The 26,194-nt window shown below is 42.4% G+C and overlaps 1 protein-coding gene across 1 annotated transcript in view; it reads left to right on the top strand.

The window, feature by feature from the left end:
• Positions 1–4,472: 4,472 nt before the first annotated feature.
• NOL10 (nucleolar protein 10) overlaps positions 4,473–26,194 on the top strand; it is a 59,933-nt gene continuing 38,211 nt past the window's right edge. Inside the window, exons 1-11 of the mRNA XM_073001550.2 lie at positions 4,473–4,619; positions 8,085–8,130; positions 9,515–9,613; positions 10,656–10,733; positions 12,276–12,313; positions 12,814–12,950; positions 14,357–14,422; positions 17,594–17,654; positions 19,139–19,224; positions 19,592–19,670; positions 20,629–20,778. Coding sequence (XP_072857651.2) covers positions 4,554–4,619; positions 8,085–8,130; positions 9,515–9,613; positions 10,656–10,733; positions 12,276–12,313; positions 12,814–12,950; positions 14,357–14,422; positions 17,594–17,654; positions 19,139–19,224; positions 19,592–19,670; positions 20,629–20,778 — 906 coding nt within the window. The 5' untranslated portion in view covers positions 4,473–4,553. The remainder of the gene's footprint in view (positions 4,620–8,084; positions 8,131–9,514; positions 9,614–10,655; positions 10,734–12,275; positions 12,314–12,813; positions 12,951–14,356; positions 14,423–17,593; positions 17,655–19,138; positions 19,225–19,591; positions 19,671–20,628; positions 20,779–26,194) is intronic.

Here is a 26,194-nt window from a genome sequence, read left to right as displayed (position 1 = left end):
CCTATCCATTCTAAAGGAAATCAAACCTGAGTGCTCACTGGAAGGACAGATCTTGAAGCTGAGACTCCAATACTTTGGCCATCTCATGAGAAGAGAGGACTCCCTGGAAAAGACCCTGATGTTAGGAAAGTGTGACAGCAAGAGGAGAAGGGGACGACAGAGGATGAGATGATTGGACAGTGTCATCGAAGCAACCAAGATGAATTTGACCCAACTCCGGGAGGCAGTGGAAGATAGGAGGGCCTGGCGTGCTCTGGTCCATGAGGTAACGAAGAGTTGGACACGACTTAACGACTAAACAACAACTGCTGGATCGCTCAGTGGTTTATATCTCTGGTGGGAGTTCGATTCCCCACTGGGCCTCTGAAAAGAGCTGGCCTTGATCATCCAGAGGGTCTATTCCGGTTCTGCAGTTCAAACAAGGCAGCAAAGGGCGCTGCTGTTCTTCCTTTTTGGCCTTATTCCTCTCTTACTTATCCTGCATCTTCCATGTTGGCTATGCTTCTTAAGTTAAGTTTCAACTCCCTAAAACGTCTTCTGTACGTTTCCTCATTTAAGTTTAAGGTATTTAATATGGCTGTTTTGACAACCGTGTAATTCCCTGCATCTTCTGGGTCTAACGTGTCTACGATTTCCTGTGGTAGACCTGTCAGATAGGGAGTTAATATCAATGCCCATTGTTCCTGTGGCCACTAAGCCGACGTAGCCACTCTTTCAGATGTGTGTAGAAAAGCCGCAGGATCATCTTGTGGACCCATCTTCTGTAACTTAATCAGCGGTCGTGTCGCTATAGGCATCTTGGGAGTAGTAGAATCATTGTTGGCTGTCGTGGTGACCCTCATCGTTTGTAGTTGCTCTATTATTAAACGTTGTTGGTCTGCCAGGTGCTTCAGCAACACCCGTTGTCCTTCTGTTATTTTACGGATCCACTTATCCGTGTCAGTAGGTCGTTGGGGAAGCCCCCCGCTTTGGGCACCAATATGTGAAGGGTCGTTTGGTTGGGCTTCCCTTTTCTTTAATAAAACACCATCAGACGGTTTGTCAAATAACCTGTTGTCGTTTATTACTTCACCCAACAGGGTTTCAACCATAACATGTTTGTTTAAACTAGTATCTTGTTCGAGCAACGGCTCTCGCAAGGGCAACCAAAGGCTTTCTTCTGTGACGTTTACCAAACCCTGGTCCTATGGACCGGCACAAACTTGCCCCTGACCCTCAGTTCCCAAACCATGCTCAGTTGGACTTAGAAGCGTGAGGTTCTCTTCGTCTCCCATCCATCCCCAGGACGGGTCTCCCTCTCTTGGCAAGCCACCCCAAGGTCCAGGAAGCACCCCATCTTCCTCAGTTCTAAATGCCATGCCCGACGAGCCTCTTTTTCTCTAGCAATGGCTTCTTTCTCTTCCCTGATTCTCCGCCTCCATTCACGAGTCTCGGACTCACCCCAATACGATGGGTTTTGGGGCAAGCCTTTCTTCCTTCGATTCTCTGCTTCAGCTTTAGGTACCCGGACTTGTTCCCATTTTTCCGTCCACGGATCCTGCATCCATATCCATTCCCAATCTCCTGGGATGTCACGTTCTGCTCTGATCTCTCCCAGCCCCCCTTCCTCCACCACCTCATGAACCTTCTCCTTTCCTGCCAATTCTTCCTTAAAAGGATTAGTTATTTTTAACCCTCTCAATCCTTCTTCTAGATCTCGGGTGTCCACCACCTTTGACACCCCTTTCCCCTGTAGATTTTCCTCCTCTGGGTATCTGAGCCTTAATCTCTCTTACAGCCTAGGATAGTCGGTGGACTAGTCTGAGTTTGTTTGGAGGTCTTTATGAGAGACGGCTCCACCAGAAAAACCCGGAACTTCTGGTCTTTCCCTTCACAAGGAGTTGTTTTTTCGAAACTAAATCCTCAGCATTCAGGTTTTAATTGCAGTATTGGCACTTTGAAATAAATAAGTTGATTTTGTGTTTCGGCACTCGGGCTCAAAAAGGTTCGCCATCACTGGTTTAGGGGAATACAACCGGCTGTCAGGAACCCACAGTTATCTTCCAATCAGGGGAAAAGGCCATGGCATTTGCTCCCTCCCACAACCATCGCCCTGTGATTCTCATTTGGCCTTATGGTAGCTCAGCTGTAGCCATTTATTTATTTATTTATTTATTTATTCAATTTATATGCCGCCCAAACTACCCAGAGGTCTCTGGGTAGTTTGCCATGAAGCCAATAAGGCTTTTCCTGAAATTATGCCCTGGTACAAAATAAAAGCTTCAGGTTTTAGTGTTGATGCTACAGAAATATGACCATAAGCAAGGTCTCTTTACAAGCTCCCTGATTGAGAGGGAGCATGTTTTGAAAACATTGCTGAGTGAGATGGTGGCGGTGTATAATAAACAGAGTAGTACAGTATGCAGCTCTGGATTGGAGTGCATCAAGAGGAGAGGCTGCAGTTGTGCAATGGCCTGTTTGTTTTCAACTAGTTTCCAGAAGCCAAGGGCCAAGACTTATGCTTGGCTAGTTTTGAACTGTGCAATAAGAACTGTTGGATAGCTCAGTGGATTAAGTGGTTGGATTTGACTGACTTGATGATCCACAAGATCCCTTGGAGTTCTGCATTTCTAAGATGATGATGACAATTCATCCGGCATTGGGTTAGGTTGATTCACATTTCTTCCATTGAGCACATGACCCCCCAAAAAATGTAAATCGGCTTGTAGTACCCCGCATCTGTAGTGTTTCCTTTTGCCAGTGAGACTTTTACTTTTTTAAAAAAAAGATCTACTTGCATCAGTTCAGACAGTGTAATTGCCTGAACTGCAACAGTAATGCTACCACTCAAACGCACATACATACCGTGTTTCCCCAAAAATAAAACAGGGTCTTATATCAATTTTTGCTCCAAAAAAACGCATTAGGGCTTATTTTCAGGGGATGCCTTATTTTTTTCATGTACAGCAGTCTACATTTATTCACATACAGTCGTGTCATCTTCTGGTTGCTGCACAATGGTGGAGGGCAGGGTTTCACTTAACTGGAGCTTATTTTTGGGGTAGGGCTTATATTACGAGCATCCTGTAAAATCATACTAGGGCTTATTTTCAGGTTAGGCCTTATTTTGGGGGAAACAAGGTAGGCATGGTGAATAAAGCCTCCCTCCATCAGCAAGGTTTTTCGGTTCTAAAAAAACAGCTTTGGACTAGCAAAGCAGTTCTCTTTTGGCAACTTTCCCCCGTTTTAAAAACAGCTCGAGGATGGTGAACAAAGTCTCTCATCGCTGGCAAGATTTTTTTTTTAATAAAAAGACACCACCGTTTAAGATAATGAAAGGAGGAAAAAAAGAGGAGGAAATTTCTTTACAGTTTATTGTGTAGTTCCTTTGTAAGGGTGCCTCCTCCAGGGCAATACTAGAGCCGCAAACAGGGCTTTCCTCCACTCTCCTTGTGTACCGCTGGCACAGGTGTGAAGTTTATTTATTTATTGAACTTTTGAGTTGCTTTCTCAGCACTCGAAAGGGCTGTGTCAGTGAGGAAACCCTATTTTCTTTTGTTCCCTTTGCCTACAGTACTTAGGAGAGAGGAATTAATGCAAGGAGGCCCAGGGAAACCCCCGAATGCCTGCTGCAACCTCAGCATGAGTGCCTGTGACTGAAATGGCATTTTTCCTCAAAGGTGTTGTCACACCTTGATCTGGAAGTCACCTAAGAGGCTACTGACTGGAATTGGCAGAACCGAAGTGAACCTAAGAAAATGGGGTTTTCTCACAGAGAGGGCCCTTTAGAGGCGCGGGAAAGAAGAGGCAACGTCACCCCTATGCCCGTCTGATCCTCAACGTGTACTATGCAGTTTTTGATGTCAGCTGCCCCAAAAAACTCTTCATGTTGCCCATTACTGGACAAACACCATGATACTTTTGTTAATTAATCAGTAATCGGTGCTTCGGACACTAACGAAGGAAGGGCTGGGCTTTATTTCCCTCTTGTCCCCGGGAGCCACGGGGCTCTCTGCCTTTCCAGGCGGTCCAAAGTTCCCCGCAGGATCTGTTCCGCGGCTGGAGATGGGGAAGAGGGGCTGACAGGAGGGCCGGCGTCCTGCGCCCAGGCAAAATGGCGGCCGCCTCGGGGGACTAAAAGGTGCCCCTTTGCAGGGGGTTGGCAGCTGCTTTCTGCAACCCCCCCCTTTCCCCCACCCCTTTTGCTTTATTGGTCCCCTTATTTACTGGGCACGTTCCTCTGGCTGGCAAAGCCCTTGCGGCGGGTTACACCTCTCAACACAAGACCGGCAAAATCACACCTCGCAACGACAAGCGAGTGGAGCGGCCGGCACACGGAACCGTCGCCTGTTCGACTAGGACGGCGGCGGCGGGGCCCAGCCAGCATCTCATCCGGAGGGAGCCCAACCTCGCCACCGGGAGGCGCCTCTCCTTTTCTGCACTTCATAGCTCTAGGTTCGCCCGCTGGCCCGCCCTCGCTTCCGGTACAGAAGGGCCCTCCACTCGATGGGCGGCGGCGGTTCGCCTCTGGCCCGGAAGTGAAGTGCGGTACCCACTCAGGGCAGGGGGAAACCATGCAGGTCTCCTGTCTCCACGAGGTGAAGGTCTACAGCCTGAGCGCCGGCAGGAGCTTGCCAGAGGTAGGGGAGCGGAAGCGCGATAGCCGTCCAAGCCCCCGGCCCTTCCCTTCCCTTCCTTTGCTCTCCCTAGAGATGTGAAGTTTCTGGAAATTTTGGGGGGGGGGGAATACAATTTTCCGGGTCCTCCCCCCACCGGCTTCCCATCTCTGGCTCTCACCACCCTCTCTCGCATTTATTTGTTTGTTTGCTTCTATCTATCTATCTATCTATCTATCTATCTATCTATCTATCTATCTATCTATCTATCTATCTATCTATCTATCTATCTATCTATCTATCTATCTATCTCATATACCCTGTTTCCCACACAATAAGACCTAACCTGAAAGTAAGCCTTAGTATGGTTGTTGTGGGTTTTTCGGGCTCTTTGCCCATGTTCTGAATGTTCTTCCTAATGTCTTGCCAGTCTCTGTGGCCAGCATCTTCAGAGGACAGGAGTCAGAACTCTGTCTGAGCACCACAATCGCCCATCTCCTGAAAAGGACAAAAGCTGATCCCACAGCTATAAATACTCAACTGTCTAAACAAACTGCACCAGAGCATAGACAGAATTCCTACTCCAGTCCTCTGAAGATGCTGGCCACAGAGACTGGCCAAACGTTAGGAAGAACAACCTTCAGGACACGGCCAAAGAGCCTGAAAAACCCACAAAAACCATCAGATCCCCACCGTGAAAGCCTTTGAGAACACATTAAGCCCTAGTATGATTATTCAGGATGCTCATAATATAAGCCCTGCCCCCAAAATAAACCCCAGTTAAGTGAAACCCTGCCTTCCATCATTGTGCAGCAATCAGAAGAAGATGACATGACTGTATTTGCATAAATGTAGATTGTTGTACAGTACATGAAAAAAATAAAACATCCCCTGAAAATAAGCTTTAATGCATTTTTGGAGCAAAAATTAATATTAGACCCTGCCTTATTTTCGGGGAAACACGGTATTTAGTATTTTTACCCTGCCTTGAAAAGGACCCAAGGCGGCTGACAGCATAGAAAGACAATATTTCAGAAGTGAGTATACTTCTGTGAGTGTACAAAGGAGGCATCATACATTGTTGAAAGGCAATATTTAAAGGTAAAAGCACCAAGTATAAAAATATGAAGAAGGAAGAACCAAAATCCCCCTCTTTAGAAATGGGAAATGCAAGCAGTACTGAAGACACAGTCCAAGCAGTGATACCTTCTTGCAAGTATAAGGGTGGTCTGTGGAGTGTCATCATTTAATGTAACTCTCATGACAAGCATTGCAGCACCAGACAGTTTGGCTTCCCTTTGAAAGATTTGTATTATTTATTTATTTAAAGCATTTTTACCCTGCCTTTCTCCTTGAAAGGGACCCAAGGTGTCTTGCAACAGCGAAAGACAATATTTGAAGCGGAAAACAATGAGTAGACAATGGTGGTTAACATAATTAAAATACAGTATTGAAAGCTAAGAACAATGAGCATAAAGAGGCAGCTGGCATCATTAAAAGGCAATCTTATCATCGCCATCCCCAGCTAACCTATCCATCAGCTTGCGGATGATGGGGCTTGCAATCCCAATGCCTCTTGTGCAGGTGCCTCCTCAGGGAGGCCGCTTTACTGACACGCTCCCTTGGGAGGGTTGGGACTTACTCTTGTGTCGTGGTGGTGGATGAGACCAGGCTGTCTGATTTGGGGTGCTGTCTTCATAAGGCCAGCTGTACCCTCTTGGAGAAAGAGGTCTTGTACTCATAGAGCCAATGCAGAGAACCAGAATGCCATCAAAACTGAAGGGCTGCTTTCACCTTCCCTGAACCCCCAAGCCTGGGTGGCATTTTGGAGAAATGTGTGTGATCTAAGCTCCCAACTAAGATACAAATGCTTTCCTTATTATAAGAACATTTTTGCCTGTTTTTTTTAAACCTATCAAAACTTATTGTGCAAGGTCAGTGGCTGAATCTATGATTCTGCAGGTGCCAGTGGCATAGAAGGCCACCCTCCAAGAAGGTCTAGTTCTGTATGGATTCTGTGGCAGCATGTGCCTCTGGAGACGGAATTGGCCAGTCCTATTGTGTGAGGGTTAACTTTGTGACCTGTTAGTGCCACCAGGTTGTTTGGGTCAATGAGCCTTCAATGCAAATGCATTCTTAATTACAGAACAGGATGCTCAGAATGAAAAGTCTTATCCTGAGACCGAATAATGGACTTGCTCTGATTGAGGTTGCTTATTTTTAGCTCTGGAGTGGTGCCTCGGATAACGAGCACACCGTTTAACAACGAATTCACATAGCGATCCGTTTTTTGGGATCGCTAATGCGATCGCATACCGATGGTTCCAATGGGCAAAAATTGCTTTGCAATGAAACGCTTACCGATCTTCGCATTGCGATGTCAGGGGAACAGCTGTTCGGCGGTTCCAAAATGGCCGCCGGAAGACCCAAAATGGCCACGCGCAGCGTTTTCGTGCCCTGCCCTTGCTTACCGAGGGCGCGAAAATGGCTGCGCTATGGAGGAACATCGCTGAACGGTGAGTTTGGGGCCCATTGGAACGCATTAAACGAAGTTTAATGCGTTCCAATGGTTTTTTCTATTCCGTTTAGCGATGTTTCTGAATAGCGATGGTTAATCCGGAACGGATTAACCTCGTTATGCGGGGCACCACTGTATCTAGCTTCCTCTATCATTGAATTTATGTTGTCTAATTTTATTTTGTTTAATCCAGTACAAATCAGCCTCGGAACCTTTGGCATAAATCAAGATGGACAGTATGCAACTCAAGGGCCAGATGCACCTCCCCGGGGTCCTCAGTGTAGTTTCCAAGCATTTCTCACCCCCTGACATCTCCCCATATTTTCACTCAAGCCTGGGGAGAATTGTTTGTATGCCTCCAGTTGCTTTATGTCTTAGTGTCTGTTGACTTCTGGTTTGGGGGAAGAAAGACCAAGAATTTATTTGGTGGAGGAAGATAAAAGGCATCTCCTTGTTCTCCTTAGAGGATGTGAGGGGTCTTTTTGATCCCCACCCCAATTCATGTATTACATGATTACAAAAATGTCAGTAGAAATGCCAGATTCTGAAATGAGAAGAGTTGACAAGGGTGGTACACAACACGTTCTGCTCACATAAATATCCTCAGCAAATTCATGAATAAAAAATAATTCAAGTGTCTGTGTACAAACAAGCAATAGCTATATTCATGTGCTGTTTTTCAAAATCAGCTGAAAAGGAGAAAGAAGATAATGCATATGTTGAGCACAACTAAATAAAGAAAATAGAAAAGAGTTTTCACTTACTTTAATTATTCCAGTAATTGATAAACAAGGCTCCTAGAGAATGGGGGGGGGGGCTTTTTTTCTAATCTGGGGTGGGGTGGAGTTAGCAGGGCTGGCCTTCCAGTGTCTGGAGCTGGGTGTGTGGGGCCTCGTTACCTCTTTCTTTCCATACCCCTACTATTTTCCATGGAACCCAAGTCCTCAATTTTATTGTTTGTTTTGCTACAGTGGCTTTCTGACAGAAAGAAGAGAGCACTGCAAAAGAAAGATGTCGGTGAGTTACCCTTATTAGTCTATGTCTCATCAGCGTATGTCTCATCTTTTTTAAAAAAAGTAATCTGATGATGCCAATCTGAAGGCGTAAAAAGCTGTGATGCTGCTGACTTCAGCCGTACACTGCAACTGTTGTCCTGTGTCTTGATGTTTTTCAGATGTTATATATTCCTAGGGAAGTTTGTTTGCAAACATGTGTTATGTCATAAAACCTATTTGATCAGTTCCATTGCTGGTTCAGGACACGTCTCTTTCTTTTCTGTGTTGAAACAATGAACGGTTGGGAATGTAGGTCTCCCTGACACCGGTGTGGCCCCTTCCCTCTGTGGCCCCAGCTCTGTTGAGTGAGGCTAGTAGCCCTGGGTTGAAAATTAGCATGTTTTCTGAATTACACCGGAGCATAGTATGGAAAATGTGTTAGGAACTTTAGTCCAGATAGCAAAATGCACTTGTGAAGTGCTTGAGGTCACTCGCATAAGTAAATCTTCTGAGGCTTCATTTTGCCCACATGTAATTATACCAGGGGGGGAAATCTGATAAATATTGAAAGTTGTCATTGATTACTACAAAATTTAGCATCTCCTGTACACAGTAAAGTAGTTTTCTAAATTGTTGTTCTGGATTTTTCAAGGACTTGAAAGTTTTCAAATTTATATGGTATAAATTTTGGCTTAGTGGTCTGATTTGACGTCACTGCATTCACTCAAATAAGTAAACTGGCATTTAGGGTGCAGTAATTCAGGTACTCCCCCTTTGTTCTGTATAAGCCTCCATTTTAAAAATAAATTGTTATATGCCAGCGTTAAGCCCTAGTTACATGTCTTTTTCATTAAAATCAATGTCATGTTAAAAGACCTTGATGTCTGAACTATACCATCAATTATTAAATACATAAGAATTATATAAATTTTGTACAATGCAATACCTCAGAGGAATACAAATCTTTACAGCATTGTTGCATGGGTCTGTTTACATTCTGCATGTCTGTTTGTATTATTCCATTTATTGCTGCATGGCAATGTGCATTCGTTTTATCTTATCCAGTCCAAATTGCCATGAGCTGTTGCTCCACTTGTGGAAAGGCGCTTCTAAACTCCCACCTATCAACCACTTCCTTTTAAAAACCCTTTCCCAAGATTGGGAGCCTCTCCTGAGAGAGCCCGGGAGGCATGTGGTCTTCTCATTAGACACACATTTTGCCATCTTCCTTCTGTGCAAGTGGGGGCACTTTCCATGTTCTTGGAGGGCTGGATTCCCCCCCCCCCAGTAAGACTGAGAGGTTTGCTGTTAAATGTTTTTAAAATAGCACTTCTCATTGTGTTTACCATTATTGTGAAGCTAGGATGACAACATTTTTCATATGACGGCCTTTACATTTTTTTAAGATATTCGCAGGAGGATTGAACTCATTCAGGATTTTGACATGCCTGCTGTTAGCACCAAGCTGAAGGTGTCACGAGATGGGCAGTACGTGATGGCAGCTGGTGAGTAGCCACACCTCCTATGCCAGGTCCTTTTGACTCCTGCCTGGTTTTGTTATATGCCTGCTTTGAACAGTAAAGTGTGAGTAACTCTTGCACGAGAGGTATTATGGTCAGAGAAAGCTAGATGTTGAAGTCTGTATTGGAAGTGTGTGCAGCTTTTATTGGACAGTAAACTCCAGTAACAGACAATGAGAGAGTAACTGGAAGCACATATTCGTTTGCAAGCCTTAAGAGATCATGCAAGTAGAGGCAGTGTGTGACGTCCACCCTTTGTGGCCCCTGCTTGTCTCCCCAAACACAGAGCTCACAAAGGCAAACAAAAACCTCTTGGCACGCAGCTACCAGTTGATCTCCTTATCAACATACTTTTCTTAGGAAAGATGAGGGTCCATTTGATACTGACTTATTAATAAAACAGGTTTATTGATTACAGATGGTTTCTAGGATAATTTATAAGCATATTCTTTTAGTTTCACCAAGCATCAATATTAATCTTCTATATTAAATATCACTGGTTACTAATCACTCCTCAGACTAATCACTCCTCAGACCCCAAACTATATCTCTCTGAGATTCCTAACACAGATTCCTCTGACCTCCTCTCAGACTCCACCTTTTAACATCTCTTGAGGACCCACCTCTCATCCACATTAGCATGCAACTCATGAAAATTACATATATTATTACATAACTTAGGGTGAACGCTACGCAGTGCTTTATACATAATTATTTAGTTCTGTGTTTTTACTTTTTCTTCTGTAGAATCTCGATGAAATTTGGAAAACTTTAGTTCCTGGTAGTCTGTACAGATGTGTATCTCCATGACATTTCAGAAGGGGGAAATTTTTACACAAATGCCATCGCAGAAGCAAATAGGATTCTGGACCATATGCCTAGACTGGGGAGGGGGACTCCAAATTTCTAGATCAGAAAGACTTTCAAAATCTGAGACATCTTTCTTCTTATGGAAAATGAATTTAATTGAAATACATTTCCAGAATTTTTTTCTCTTCTATATCAAAAATTCTACTGTTTTTAACAGGGACATATAAACCAAGGATCCGATGTTTTGATACCTATCAGTTATCTATGAAGTTTGAAAGGTGCTTAGATGCTGAAGGTTCGTATAACTAAGTATGATAAAAATGGTGTATTAGAAAGTCATTGTTGTGAATCTTAGGTATATTAATTCTCTTGCTCATACCATGTACTATTTGCCCTTCTTGTTCAAAATATGTTGATGTGGAAAATAACATTTTTTAAAGGAAGAAAACCCAAGCATCCTTCTGCTGGTATTGCCATTTATTTCAAGCATCTTTAATTTCTTTTTAAAGTCAGCTTGTGATGAAGAAGCCGGAGTTTGATTTTCAAACCCTCCATAGACTTTCCTATGGCAGTCTTTGACTCATGGCCTTTTTATATATGAGAGAATAGCATGCTCATTAATTTTAAACAATTGTATAAGAGTGCATGAAGGAGGCACCAAGGAAAGTCATATCTAAGTGTGTATTGAGGGTTAACTTCTGTACCGGACATGATAGTAACATGCAGACTTGTAATCTGTTGGTCATGTTGCACAAGTAGAAGGACAGAATGTTGCCTTTTACAGAATCAGATCATTGGGTCCTCTAGTCCAATAATGTCAACACTGAAAGTTGGTGGCTCTGAATTATTTCAAGCAGAAGTCATTCCCAGCTCTTCTTGAAGAGGCTGGAGTTTGAGTCTGGGACCTTCTGCATGCAAAGACCTTAGTCCACCCTTTGCCCCGGGGTCAGTGCTTGAGCCTTAAGCCAAATAAACTGGTCAAGTGACTGCTGTTGCAGGCTCTGTGTTTTTTGAGATGAGAGCCAACAGCAGCTCCTGCCCCTTGATAAGCTGTGTCTGCTTTCTCGGCTTCTTTCTTGGCTAACATGCTTCTGGTTCTCTAAGGTAGAAGGAATCTGTAGTTGTGAAGTAACTTGGCAATAGCTTTACCCCGCATCCCTCCCTGATGCAGATATGAAAGTAGCATGCATCAAAACCAGTAGCTCTCGCAGCAGGGCAAACACATGGCAGCACTAATGACATAGCCTTTTTCCACACCTTCCCTGCCTTTGGTCTTAAGATCAACAGGCAGGCAAGAGTATTAAGTTACCTGACAGAGTGTCTGTCCCTAAGATTCTGCCACCTGATCCAGTCAGGAATCACATCTGTGTGTGGCCACCCCTGGAGAGGCTCTGAAAACTACCACCAGAAACCAGGCCTTCTGGATGGTGACAGGAGTACTATGGAATGCTCTTCCTGCTGATATATGCCAGGGTGAAAACTGTATTGTTTGGGGAGGCATTTGGAAACATGTTGCCCCTGTGACATCCTTGTGGGCCCATGTGGTGTTTATTGTTTGGACTTGCCATCCAGATTTCTTTTTCTTTCGATTTTTAGACTTCAATATGTTTCTGAATCTCACTTTTTGCACCTTGTGAGTGGGGATCGTTAGCTGTAGTTTTGCTTTTAAATGTTGTTAGCTGCAGAGTAGTGCCTCAGCACTAGATCGGTGGGGTATATATGTAATGAATAAAATAAATTATGTGGGGAAAAACTGTGTTGGTGGCATGTACAGTGTGGCATAAAAGTGAATATTCTAGAGACACCTGTTCATGATCTGCTATTTTTTTCTCCTCAGTGATTACATTTGATATTTTATCAGATGATTACTCAAAGGTATGTTTCCTTTTAATTTTTAAACACTATGGAAATAGTAATAGAGGCTACATTGTAGAATCCTTAAATCATATGATTGTTTTATCATGAGAGAAAATGTTTGCCCTCTTATATTCTATGGAATATCTTGAAAAACTGGAAATGACTATCTGTGTTTTAAACCTCATTCATCTAGAAGGGACATTGTTGTTCCCTGTAGTCACACTTTATTAGAGAATCCACATAAAACTATATGTGCAAAGGTAGGTATTCTATGGTATTGTCACCTGAGACATTGTAAACAATATGCCTAGGTTTCAGCCCCTTCACATGTACTGGGGTTTTTTTTTCACACAAAAAGCGACTGGACAAAAATGGTTGCAAGAGATCTATTAGCCAGAATCCTATTTGTTTTGTTGGTGCCTCCAAAAATAACTATCCCCTTCCCCCTTTTAGGGTCTAAGTCAAACGTATAATTCTTCTCCTCAGAAATGTCAGTCTTGTGCTCCTGTGTTTTTTAGATGGTCTTTCTGCAGTGTGACAGATATGTGGAATTTCATTCCCAACATGGACGTTATTATAGGACAAGAATACCCAAGTTTGGTAGAGATTTCTCGTATCATTATCCATCCTGTGACCTCTACTTTGTAGGAGCAAGGTAACCAATGTATCTTGAATTCTTACTTAATTGTGCTTTTGTAATTGCTTCATGTGATGGACATCTTGCAAAAGAAATTTACTGACAGTTCAGGACACGTTTGAAATGTTGTTCAAGTAATCAGAGTTTCACGGGCCACCTGAAAATCTCAGTAGAATAAGTAAAATGGTTAGGTTAGCATTTCAAAGGTTTGTTTGGTTTCTGAAATAGTATCTCAGCTTATTATGATTTAAAGATTTAAGTTCATTTAACTAATAGTGAAAAAAGTTCTCAAGTGTATGCAATAACTGTGGAATTCCTGCAGAAATGAAAGAGTTTTAAAAATGGTTTGATTGGCTTTGAGAGGCAATGCAAAAATTTCCATACAAGTTTAACAATAAAATAGGCATTGTTGTTGACTAGGAAATAGGAAAAGCAGATTTTTACTGGAGTGGCTTTAAAACCTTGTGCCATGGAGTAAACTTTTCCACACAGGTATGGTGACTCTATTCAATCTGCCACTGAAGTTCATTGCTTTAAAAAGGGTTTGGGGTTAGAGCAGAAGAAGGCAGAAGGGATGGGATTTTTGTATTGAATGGACTTCCATTCTCATAATGTCGTAGAAACTCCTTGTGCTGAATAGTGGGAGTGAAAACCCCATGGTGACATGAGATAGAACAGACCCTCTACCTGCATTCAGCTCCTACACTGTCCTTTCAGTCAGTGAGAAAAGCATGCCACTGCTGAGTGGCGATTGTGAGATTTCCTTGCAAAGCCCCCCTGGGAGGAGGGGTTCTGACAGAAGCTGCCTCCATGTGCTTGTTTGACCACAAATTCATGGGAACTGAGTATGTGCTTAGCTCAGGGGTGGGCAAAGTGTGGAGCTGGTGCACTTCTGTGGCCATCCCAGACCCCACTGGTACTGACAGTGGTAATGATAGTAATGTTTATTATTATTAATAGTGTGTCATCAAGTGAATTCCAACACTTTCCAAAGTTTTCCATGCAGAGAATTCTCAGAAGTGGTTTACCATTCCCTTCTTCTGGGCATGCTCTGGGCCTCTGCAGCTTGCCCAAGGCCACACAGGCTGGCTTTTCTCTCTGGAGGCACAGTGGAGAATCAAACTCCCAGCCTCTGGCTCTGTAGCCAGTTACCCAGCCTATTGACTTATTCAGCCAGCTGAGCAAAACTGAGGAGGCTGAAAAAAGCCTGTCTTGGCCAAACAGGCCACTAGGAGTAGTGGTTTTCTGCTTATGGGCCTTGAGGGGGTTTGTCTTGTTAGCCCATCCTTGTTTTAAAGAATGCATTCATTTTCAGACTTCAGTGTTTTCTTGTGTAACTAGAGATGCCCCATGTTTTTCCTTCTTACTTGAATGGCACAGGAATCAGAAGAAAAATCAGTGATTATCATTTTATTTCCTTATAGTTCTGAAATATACAGGCTAAATTTGGAACAAGGAAGATTTCTGAATTCCCTCCAGACAGATGCTTCGTAAGTCTCTGCGGTATATTGTGTTCCTCTCCTTCTTCCAGCAGGTGGAGCTCAATGACTGGTTCCGATTTTAAGATCTACATTTTGAACCACACACATGCAGTTCAAACTGCATTTCTATGTGAAATGATTGATATTTCAAAAAAATGTTTTTTAAAAAACTTATTTATTCATCGGTTGCATGTGCTCAAAATCCTGATTAGAGCTGCAAATGTCTGCAAAGAGACCCTTTCCTGATGTTTTGCTTGTCCATTTCTCTGAACAGGCCAGGATTCAATACCTAAATGCAGAATCATCAAAATATAGAGTTGTTAAATCCAGCTTTCTGATGAAGCAAGAAATCCACAACTAAAGCATCTCGGAAAGATGGTCATACAATCTCTGTTTAAACACCTGCAGTGAAGGAGAGTGTCACCTTCCAGAGTAGTTGATTCCATTTTTGAACAGATCTCACTGACAGGAACTGCTTCGTAACATTTAATTGAAATATTTATTGTAATTTGCACCTATTGCCTTAGGTCCTATTCCCCAGAACCATATACAGTCTCTTAAAATAGTGATTAAATGCTGAGTTCGGGGTTATGAGCTCCCTTTGGGAAAGTAGGAGCAAAGCTGAATGTAGATACAGTGGTGCCTCGCTTAACGATTGCCTCGTTTAGCGATGAATTCGCATAACGATGTGTTTTTTTAGAAAATAATATGCACCGTATAACGATGTTTCCTATGGGCGATTTTCACTTAGCGAAGTTTGGGACCATGCTTCGCATAACGAATGCGATTTTAGGTCCCCTGCTTCACTTAACGATGTTTCTTTTTTCAATTAAAAAAGTGTCTTAGAAGGGTCAAAAACGGTTCTAAATGCTTGGATTCGTTAGAGGACCCCTTAAGTCATGTGCAAACCTGATTTGGCTTTGATCTGACTTTTCGTTAATTTATGGTGAATTTTTTTTTCGTCCCATAGGAACCAATGGACCTGTCAAAATCTGACAGCTCCATGCTTTCCTATGGGGGAGAAAACAATTCACCATAAATTAACGAAAGTTCAGATCAAAGCCAAATCAGGTTTGCACACGACTTAGGGGGTCCTCTAACGAACCCAAGCATTTAGAACAGTTGCTGAGTCTTCGTTAATTTTTTGTGAATTTTTTCTTCCCCCATAGGAAATAATGGAGCTGTCACATTTTGACAGCTGTCAAAAGTTGGGGGGAAAAATTCACCATAAATTAACGAAAAGTCAGATAAAAGCCAAATTAACTTTTGCATCCGTTTTAGAGGGTGCAGAAGCTAATCCAAGCATTTAAAACCATTTTTTACCCTTTTATGACACACTTAATTTTGCAAAAATTGACTTCGCAAAGCCATTGAAATGTATTGAGTCGGCTTCAATACATTCCAATGGAGGAAACATTGTTTCACTTAGTGATGTTTCCTATGGGTTTTTTCGCTTAACGACGGCAATCCGTTCCAATTGGAACGGATTAACCGGTTTCCAATGCATTCCTATGGGAAATGGTGTTTCGCATAGCGATGGTTTCACATAGCGATGTTTTTTTTGGAACGAATTAACATCGCTATGCGAGGCACCACTGTATTCTTGTGTTATCACTTTATTTTGAATTTACCCATTTGGGATAGGAATTTCATATTTGAGTAGAATTTAAAAAGAAATAGGTTCTTTTTATGTTTTCGTGTTCTTTCCTTGATTCTTAAAAGGGAACCTCATCAGTATGAATGACTTATTTTAAGAAAACAGAGGAACACAAACATTTTTATGTTCTTTTATGTGTCTTTCATTCATATAATCCTAAACTTCTGTTTCATCATTTAACCTTTCTTTTAGCTGATCTTAGATAGCCTGATAAATTTTTCATCCAATAGCATCATGAGAGACATGATCGTGTGACCAGCAAGAGTTGTCTGCGGCCAATCAGAATGTCTGGGGGTGGAGGAGGAATGTTGGATCTGTAGGAAGACTTGGCACCTAGTGAAGGTTTTTTAAAAAAAACTTCACAGGCTTTTGCTACCTGCATTTCTGTGTTTGCCTTGTTTCATGATTTCTTTGGAGGATTTCCCTCCCCCCCATTTCTTCAGATTATTTCGGCTGCTGCAAGGCAGCCGACCTGTGCCAGTGTGCCTCTTTGGGGTTATTCCTGCCCAATTTCTTTGAGGATTTCCCCCTCCATTTGTTTTTTGTGTTATTTTTGCAGTTCCTGGGCCTGGCGCCCTGGATTCAAGAATGAGAAAACAAGAGAAGGCATCAAATAATAGAAGGGAGAGAACTTGCCCCATTTTCTAGTAGCTTTGCTTGTGTGGGGCTTTGATTGTATTTTTGCCTTGATTTGCTTACTTGTTTTTCTTGGTTTTTGGCATGAATGCTAGTTTGTTCGTTTTTAAATGTTTTCTGCCTCTTGAGGGGGTGCTTTCTCTGTTCATTTTTTAAAAATGTTTCTTTGGTCAATTTACCATGTACATTTTTTATACTAGAGATGTATCAAAACAAAACAGCCATAGGCATTTTCACTCTCCTCATCTCGGGTGCACGTGGCTTGGGCATATCTGGGCTTAGTCCTTATTCAAAGAGGTGTCAGCTGCAGGGGGTTCAGAATAAGCAGGTTCCTAGTCTGTCAGGTGAGATGCTGTCTTGTTGACAGAACCTCCTTCTGCTGGCTGATCTCAACAATACAGAGGTAACTGCTGAGGGAAGAGCTAGGAAGGGAGTGGCCCCAGGGAGAGGAAACTCGATCCAAACCTCTTCTAACCCAAGGACTGTGCCCCTCAATTGGAAGGGCTCGTGGCCAGTGCAGCTTCCCTTGCAGTAGCATCCCCTCATCTGGCCTTCCGACATCCTGGTGACTTAGGATTGCTCTCTAAGCCACCCCTTTTGAGTTTGCTCCGTGTATTATCTAGATCTTTGTTCCTGTATTAAAAGGGACCGCATTTTGTGTATCGGCTATTTTCGGTGAAAATTATGTTTTACCTCCGATTCAGAATACAGCGATAACACAAAGATATCTACATTCTAATAGATGAGAATGAACATTATATGTTGAATTGCATTCAGTTTTGTTGACCACAAAAACTGAGGTAGGTTTTTGATGCATGGTGTAATTTTACAAGCTTACCTTCTTCAGCGTACCCGGCCACACACCTTTACTTTGTTTCTTTTTTTAGTGAAAATCATGTGTGTGATATAAACTCTGAACATGGCTTATTTGCCACTGGGACAATAGAGGTAAGTGTTCTGTCTTAAGAAACACAACACTGTTTTCACCTTAAAAATAAATAAAATGTATGTAGCTGTACAGACTTTATACCAATAGGAAACTCTATTAGTAGCATAATTGTTTTCTGAGCATGTTTCCTTATTTTAACCAAAATAGCATCATCTACATATTAAGGTGAGGTAAAGGATTTATTAACAGGCATAGAGCAGCCCCCAGGTTAGCAGAAGTACAGAAAACATGAAAGAAAGCTCTTAAAGGATAGGAAGTCTCTAAAAACATGTAATTGAGGAATGAGTATGCTTAGCAGAAAAGAGTGCTTGGGGACTTAAAGAGAAAATATAGAGGGGTGATGGCAGTGGTGAGGAGAATCCAGGAAAAGATGACCAAAGTCCTATTATGCCTGCCATCATAAGACTGTTGGTGTAAGACCATATTATAATCATGGGTATACAAACAGAAGAATAAGCACACATACCTTGTGTGTGTTTGTTGACATGCAGGCATATATAAAATATAGTAGAAATGTTGACATTTGGAAATTACAATGTTCTGTTGAAGTGTTAAGTAGCAAATGAAAGTGTGGGCAGCTGTTGCAGTGATGAAGAAAACAGGAAAATAAACCTGTTTCAGACAAATTGTGATGCATTTATATCCTGCACTGTTGACAGTGCCCTTGCCAGCTGGGACCATCTGAGAGCTGTAATTGAAAAATGTAAGAGACAAACCAAATATAAGATGGACTGTCTCCCTAAAAGAGAAGCCACAGGCTTGAATTTGCAAGAGCTGAGCAGAGCAGGGATGTTGAAGACAGGACATTTTGGAGGTGGCTCCTTTATAGGGTGCCATAAATTGGAGGCAACCTGAAGGCGCATAATAACAACAGTGACATCTTGCAAGTGGAGCAATATTCGAAGGCGCAGCAGCATTGGCTGCCTAGTGATTTATTCCCTTTAACCCACTCTTCCTTGCATCAAAGTGTTCTGCCTTAATGCTTGTGCTCAAAGTAGAGAGGGGATTGAAATAATTTCTTTGTATCTTGACCTTTAGAAAAGACAGTGGCAGAGATGCACCAGAGAAGTAGATGTGGAGTTGGACCATGTTGTGATCAAGCTTTATGCTGGTGGGAGGGGCATGTTTTCCCCATTTCCTATTCTTGATGCAGGGATCCAGCTGCAGACTTTTATCAGTTTTAGCATGTAGCTCAGTTGTTTCAATGAAGAGGGCAGAGTCTTTAGCCACAGCTGTTGAATTTCTCCCCCTCTGTATAGCTACAGTATTTGCATTCCTAAGCGTAGTCATCAAGATCAAGATGATCAAGAGTTGCTCAGTGCAGATGCCCAGATCACTTTTATATATTCTGCAGGATATTGAAAGAATAGCACTTGATCTGAAACGTCGTGGTATGCCAGCTGTTTAATTGAAACACAGTGAAGAGGTGAAATGTTCTAAATGGCCTGAGATGCTGAATACATATTTTCTTTGTTCTCCTAAGGGGAAGGTGGAATGCTGGGATCCTAGAACAAGAAATCGGGTTGGCATGTTGGATTGCGCTTTGAGCAGTGTGACAGCTGATAAAGAGTATGGAGAATATATGTTCTTTTCTTTTTCAAAACATCTCTCTGACTTAAATCAACTTAATGCTGTTCTCATTTCAGTCGTCTCTTTTATTTTATGGTTCTATTATAGTATTCCATTTTGTTTGTTTGTTCTGTTGCATTCTTCATTTTAAACTGCCCAGAACAGTGCTGTTCTACTAATAGGTACTATGCTAAATAAATAAATAAACAAACATTCTTGATGCAAAAATTCTAATTGCTGCAGCTTTTCAGTTTAATTTGCCACCTTTCTAATGTAGGTTGCAGTTGGTGGTGAGCATGGGCAATGATGGTTAAGATATATGGATAGATACTTTTCACTGATGTAAAATGTTTTTAATTTGTTTCAGGGTAGATGGTCTGCCATCTATTTCAGCCTTAAAGTTTGATGGAACTTTGAATATGGCTGTTGGAACATCTACTGGCCAGGTAGCTATGCTGTCAGTGGGCTTGCTGCTCACCTTGTGTAGGATGGCCACAATGAATAATAGCAGCAAGGGCTAGATTAAGTAAACCTGTTAATGTGAATGTGGAGTGGCGAAGACTGTGTTTCATGTTCCATTGCTTTTCAGGGAATCAGTTGATCATTGCATTTGGAATCTGACTATTGAGTATTGCTTCTTAGGTATTTTTGTTGCATTAGTTCACCATAAGAAAAATGAATGTTTGGATGCTTATTGTGCAAGCAAAAGCATTTGGCTTTATTTCCTCTCAATCTTTGACTGTTTTTTTTTTAAAGCAATTATCAGCCAAAATCTTACTGAATAGTTACACCTGTGGAAGGCAAATGAATCACAGTGGCTTCTTGCTTGCCATTAAAAAGACCCCACTCAGATTTTTGGGCATACACCAAGCCACTGGACTTGAAAATCTAAGCTGTGATTTGTTAATTAGTTGCAATAAGCTACTGACACTTTTGTGATTTGCCTTTTGTGAGTGTAACTACGCAATAGAGTTTTCCTTACTGCATGTAATCATATTGCATAAGCACAAGGCTGGTTTGCCAGATGATGCTATGTAACAGAGGACAACCTGATAAAAGTAACTTTCATTGTAGTCACTGAATATGCAAGCTGGGAATTTGTCAGCCTTTGATAGAATGAAGATTTTGCAGGCCTCTCCTTGCTTCTGTTAAAAGAAGAATACAGAGATGAGTTGTGTTAAATAAGTTCTTCGCACCCTTTTGCTGATTTGCTCTCAGCTATGCATCTCTTGTAGCTTAATAATGAAATGCATGCTGACAAAAAAAATCCTGGTTAATACACTCTTTCACTAAGATGAGATAAAATTCTTTATTTGTTTAATTCTTTTCAGCCTGCTTCAGATGACCTTTACACAACTGACTGTTTAATACAAAATCTAATTAACCTTTTTTTTTTGTTAACAGGTCTTGCTTTATGATCTTCGATCAAATCAGCCACTAATAGTGAAGGACCATCAGTATGGTCTACCTATTAAATCAATACAGTTCCACAGTTGCTTAGACTTAATTATTTCATCTGATTCGCGAATCATAAAAATGTGGAACAAGGATACAGTAAGTCTGATGCTGATTTTTCTCTTTCTGTTGAGCATCGTAGTTTCGTAATGACTGCTGGATCGATAGCTCCATGGCTGAGGTCTCTGGCTGCGGAGCCAGAGGTTGGGAGTTCAATTCCCCCCACTGGCCTTCCTTGGCAGGGGCCGGAATTGATGATCCATAGGATCCCTTCCAGATCCGCAGTTCTAAGATTATTAACATTATTATAATGTATCTGAATGATGGTTATTGTGTTTTGCTCTGAACATTCTACTCTATCTAAAGAGAATGTATATTTTAATACTGTTATTTCTGTCTTTTAAATTGCCCTTCTCCTTTCATAGGTCATAAATGAATAGATTATTCTTGGGTCGTTGTTTTCTTTTAAGTTGAGTAAAAATTCTTCAAGGTTTTTATGTGAGTAAGCATACAAGAAGGGAATGTAAAAAGGATATCTTCGCAACCCTACAGCAATCAGTATCTGGCCCAAATCACTTTTCATGTTATTAGTACAGTTGCAGTCACTTCTTGTTTCCTTTCCTCATTATCTTTTGTCACTTGGATGCTTCCTCCCAACAGGTATCATTTGATTGTAATTTTCTGGGGATCAGAGACCAGAAAGTCACAATCTAGTTCATAGTTAAATGGGTTTTACATACATGCTTTATGTGCACCTATTTCTGGATTTTGCCCATCATGTGGTAGGAGAAAGCTGGCCTCAGCTTTAGGTGATCTCCTTCACTTGAACCTGAGGTTGCTAATCGGAGCCTGGTGCGAAAGGCATAGAGACTTAGAGTTCAGGACGTGTAGGCCCGGGAATTTATTCTGAGTGCCAGAGTGGAGCTCACAGTCCTTCCATGCAAAAATGCACTCCTGGTTTTCTTGTCCATCCTTATCACAGGCTTTTCTTCATGGTGGTATTGCTATTGAGTATGATCCAACTTAAGTAGAGGCAACTGGTTTAATAGTAGCACACATCTTACGACCCTTGAAAATTCAAAATGGAGGGTCAGGGAACCCTCCTGAAGAAGCTAAACAGTGTGGGAAAGGGATTCTCCCAAACTGGGAGAGCTTTGGTGTGTGGGAGGGAGAATCTGTGTACAACCCTTTCGTACTCTGTTAGAAGCAGAAACATCTGATGACCTGAGGTCCACCAGTAGCATCTGCTTTCCATATCACCATGTCCTAGATAACAAAAGAAAATATATTTCTTCTCTCATGTCTTGTACATTTCACTTCTGGCAAAAGTTGGAAGTGGCAGATGAAGTGGTGTGTCAGGAGATTCTGTGCTGCAAGGCATATGATGGTTTCTTTCAGTTCCCACTGGCCTCTCCTTTTCCGATGCTGGTGCTTAACTATCTCTGGCTGCCAGGGAGTGGAAAAAAAGAGGAAAAGAGTGTGGAAGCAAAATGTGCCTTGGATGCTTGAATCGTTGCACATGGCCTGGGGAGCTTCCAGGTCTTTGTTTTCAAAGAGCGGAGGTGGGGGAAAACCCTTCCTCCTGTTAATTATTTGGGAAAATATCAGAGGCAGGTGAGGCTGCAAAATTAAATCAGGAGGGAAAGGAAGCACCCAGGAGGACAGCGAAGGTGGGGGAAAAAGCAAATGAAAAATAGGGAGGTGCTGGTAGGCAAACAACATTTCTCTCTCTTTTTAAAAAAATCAAGTTTGTGGTTATAAGATCCAGCTGTCTGTGCCTTTTAATTTACTTTAAAAGCATGCTGCTTATATACCACCCCATATCGCTAAAAGCACTCTCTGGGTGGTTTACAATTTAATTATGCAGGCCACACATTGTCCTCGCCTGCCCCCGAATGAGCTGGGTACTCAGTTTACCAACCTTGGAAGGCTGGAAAGCTGGGTCAACCCTGAGCCGGCTACCTGGGATGGAACCAGAGTTTTGACTGCAGTATTGCAGTTTAACCACTGCTCCATGAGGGTCTTAATTAGCAAAATCATCCTGCATTTGGTAAGAAACAGGTTCAGGCTCTTCAGGGGTTCTTTTCAGACAGTACACCATTGCCACTATCCTCCTGACCCAGGTATGGCTTTCATAGCTTGGAAAAATACCACACTAATGTGAGTATTTCCGATGTTGTAGTTCACAGAAGTAAGTTTCCTCATTAGAGCTGGAAGGGACCCTGTGGGTCATCGAGTCCAGCCCCTCTCAAGGAGGCGCCGTGGGGAATCAAACTGCCAGTGTTCGATGTGCCAATCTTCAGCCAGAGACCTTAACCACTGAACTATCTAGCAGTTGTTCTCGAGCTCTGGCTTTTCCTTCCTCTCTTGTGAGCCAGAAGGTAGATCTGATTCCGTGTCAAAATCAGGCCCGTGGGCCTTCCTGCTCCTCTTTCCGCACGTGACAGACGCATCCTGTGTATGCCGCAGCATGTGTAACTTAGCATTTCGGCCTCTGTGTGGGAAAGCATTGTCGCTGTGGAATTAGAGGAAAGGAGGAAACGAGGAGATGTGGCGGGGCAGGATCCAAAGAAAGTGAGATAGGCCACATGTTGCTCTCCCTTCAAAGCTGCAAGTTTCCCTCTTCTCTCTTCCCTGCAGTGGGCGCGTGTTGCTAAATTAGAGCCAGTTCTGACCAAACATCTTTTTCCTTTACATGAATCCTTTGGAGCGATTTCTCTGGAGAGAGATTTGTGGAAAATGTTAACCGTGGAATGGGAAAGCCATATGCTTCCCAGGGAAGGGGAAAGAAAACCCATTATGATCCTTTCATGAAAAGGCCTCCGTACCACATTGAAAGCCTGATCAGGTTCTCTTCCAGGAAGGGGGATGAAAGACTCCTGGCTTGGCAAAAGTCTGACCATTCGGGGGGGGGGGGCTTCTCTTCTGCTCTTGTTAAAGCAGGAGTAGGCAACCTTTCCCCCCTGTTTTTCTGATAAAGGCAGCTTTGGTTCAGGGGTGGCATTTTGGAGATAGCGTGCTGTTGGTAGATAGGGTGGAAGATAACAAGGGGGGGCAAAGATAAAAGCAGACAGCCCCCATTTCTCTTCATCTCTCCCTACCACCCTTTCTGCCATCCAGTTCTTTCTCATTAATTGTATCCTCTCTCCCACCCTTCCCAAGTTGGTTGCTGAGGAAGAGCCAGGTCCCTCTTGCAGTGGGACCTCAACCAATCACTTGCTGATGGCTTTGGAAGTGAGCCAAGGGCCACAGGAGATCAGGCTGTTTCCCCTAAAATAAGACCTATCCTGAAAATAAGCCCTGGTATGATTTTTCAGGATGCTCGTAATATAAGCCCTACCCCAAAAATAAGCCCCAGTTAAGTGAAACCCCACCTTCCACCCTTGTGCAGCAACTAGAAGAAGATGACATGACTGCATTTGCATAAATGTAGATGGTTGTACATGGGAAAAAAATCACCTGAAAATAAGCCCCAATGCGTTTTTTGGAGCAAAAATTAATATGAAGACCCTGTCTTATTTTTTGGGAAAACAGGGTACCAGTAGGATATGCCTTGAGAGTGGCAAGTGGCCCATCCCTTACCGAAGGGAAAAGGCTGTGCATGAAATTCATGATGCTTCTCTTGCAATTAAACGTTAGTTGCTCACATACGGGCATCTTCCAACTGTTTGCTAAAACATTTCCATAGCTTCAGGCACGTGTAGTCTAACATAATGATTGCTGGTGTCGTCCAGTGCTTCTGGGTTTTGAAATAGAATTTCATGTCCAGCTTGTTTCAAGGAATGTTCAGCTGCTGCCGATTTTTCCGGTTGTTTTAGTCTGCAGTGTTTCTCATGTTCTTTGATTCAGGTGTGGATGCTGCGCTTTGTGGTCCCAGTATATACCTGGCCACAACTGCAAGGTATCTGGTATACTCCTCCTATCCTCTGAAGATGCCAGCCACAGAGACTGGCAAAACGTTAGGAAGAAAAACCTTCAGAACACGGCCAAGGAGCCCGAAAAACCTACAACAACCATCAGATCCCGGCCATGAAAGCCTTCCAGAATATGTTATAGCATGAGTTTGTGGATTCCCTCCATAATTTGTAGGACAGCATTTTCTGCGATATACTTTTAAAAACATCCTTGTCAGATCATGACAGCAATTGACTTAAAATTGTCAGCTTTGAATTATTTGCAACTGGATCATTTTTATAGAACCTCTTAAAGTGCAGTATATTGCAAGTCATTAAAAATATAATGTCTCATTTTACATCTTAAGAGAAGTACCTGAAATGGAAGTCTACACTGATATCCTATATAATGAGGGGATAAAGCCTATATAGAGCTCACATATTTCAGGTTTCTGGCCAAATGACTAGAGTGGCAAATTGCCAGAGACCAATTGTGTGGGCTCACCCAGCTTGTATAAAATAAAAGGGGAGCCTGCTGCAGACAGCTGCATTGTGTTGAACGCTGTGTGCCCGAACATGTTAGCTTATGAACTGAAATGACTTTTTAAGCCCTATTAGGAACTGGAAGATCAGTTTTAGACAGCATTGTAGATGACGGACTAGATAGTAAATAAGGTTGACTATGACTCAGCTGACAGTGTTGAAGACTGGGGAAGAACTTTTGAGACGTTTGACTCTCCCGCTGAAACCAATGGGATGTAGGAGGATTTCTAACAAAGTGGACTGTGCCTATGGTGAAATATAACCATCTGATTTCGTATGTGCTTATGACCATAATACACATTTTATAGTACACAGACTTTACTCCTCAGCAGCTTTGCTGTTCAGAAAATATCCAACTGAGCAATGTCCGTACGTTGTCCTCTATAACAGTACCTTTCATTTCAAGGAACACTTAAAAATTCTTAATAACTGCAGTAGGCTGGAAATGGATGTGAATTCACTTGTTGTGAGATGCAGGGAAGGCTCTCCAGTTCTTGCCTTCTGCTTCTGTTTTTTTCCAAGCCATACTCCTGCACACCCCCACAAACACCATTCTTTTCCTTATCTTGCCTCCCCTGTTCCCACATTCCTCCCACATTTCTTTTTCCAGGTGCCTGGAACAAATTATTTCCAAATGCTTTATTTGCATGCAGTTTTTCTGTCCTGCAGTTAAGCCCTCCTCGGTATAAGTCATGTAGGAAGTGAAATTTAGGATGGGCCGTGACTGTTCTCACAAACCCCTTAGTGCTTGGGGAATGACACACACACTTTACATGAAAATTGATTTAATAAAAGGAGGCAACAATGAGAAGGAGTCAAGACTTGTATGCATGCTTAGTTGGCCCTATATAATGATTGTCTGTTTTGTAATGTCATGCTGCCCAACTTGAGAATTTCTTTTACAAGTCAGAAGACAGGCTATAGAATAGAGCAGGGCTACAACTTTGGGTTGAGGAATCAGTTAATTGATTGGAGGGAAATTGTTTAGCTAATAAGGTGCCTCTGACTGATCAAGTAGAAGGTAACAAAATAATAATACATGGACTTATAGCAGTATTGTTGTTTGGTTGGTTGTTTGT

This window comes from Pogona vitticeps, chromosome 1, assembly GCF_051106095.1.
Source record: "Pogona vitticeps strain Pit_001003342236 chromosome 1, PviZW2.1, whole genome shotgun sequence".
Taxonomy (NCBI): Eukaryota; Metazoa; Chordata; class Lepidosauria; order Squamata; family Agamidae; genus Pogona; species Pogona vitticeps.
The sequence above is the reverse complement of the archived record's forward strand: the minus strand, read 5'-3'. Positions and strand labels throughout refer to the sequence as shown.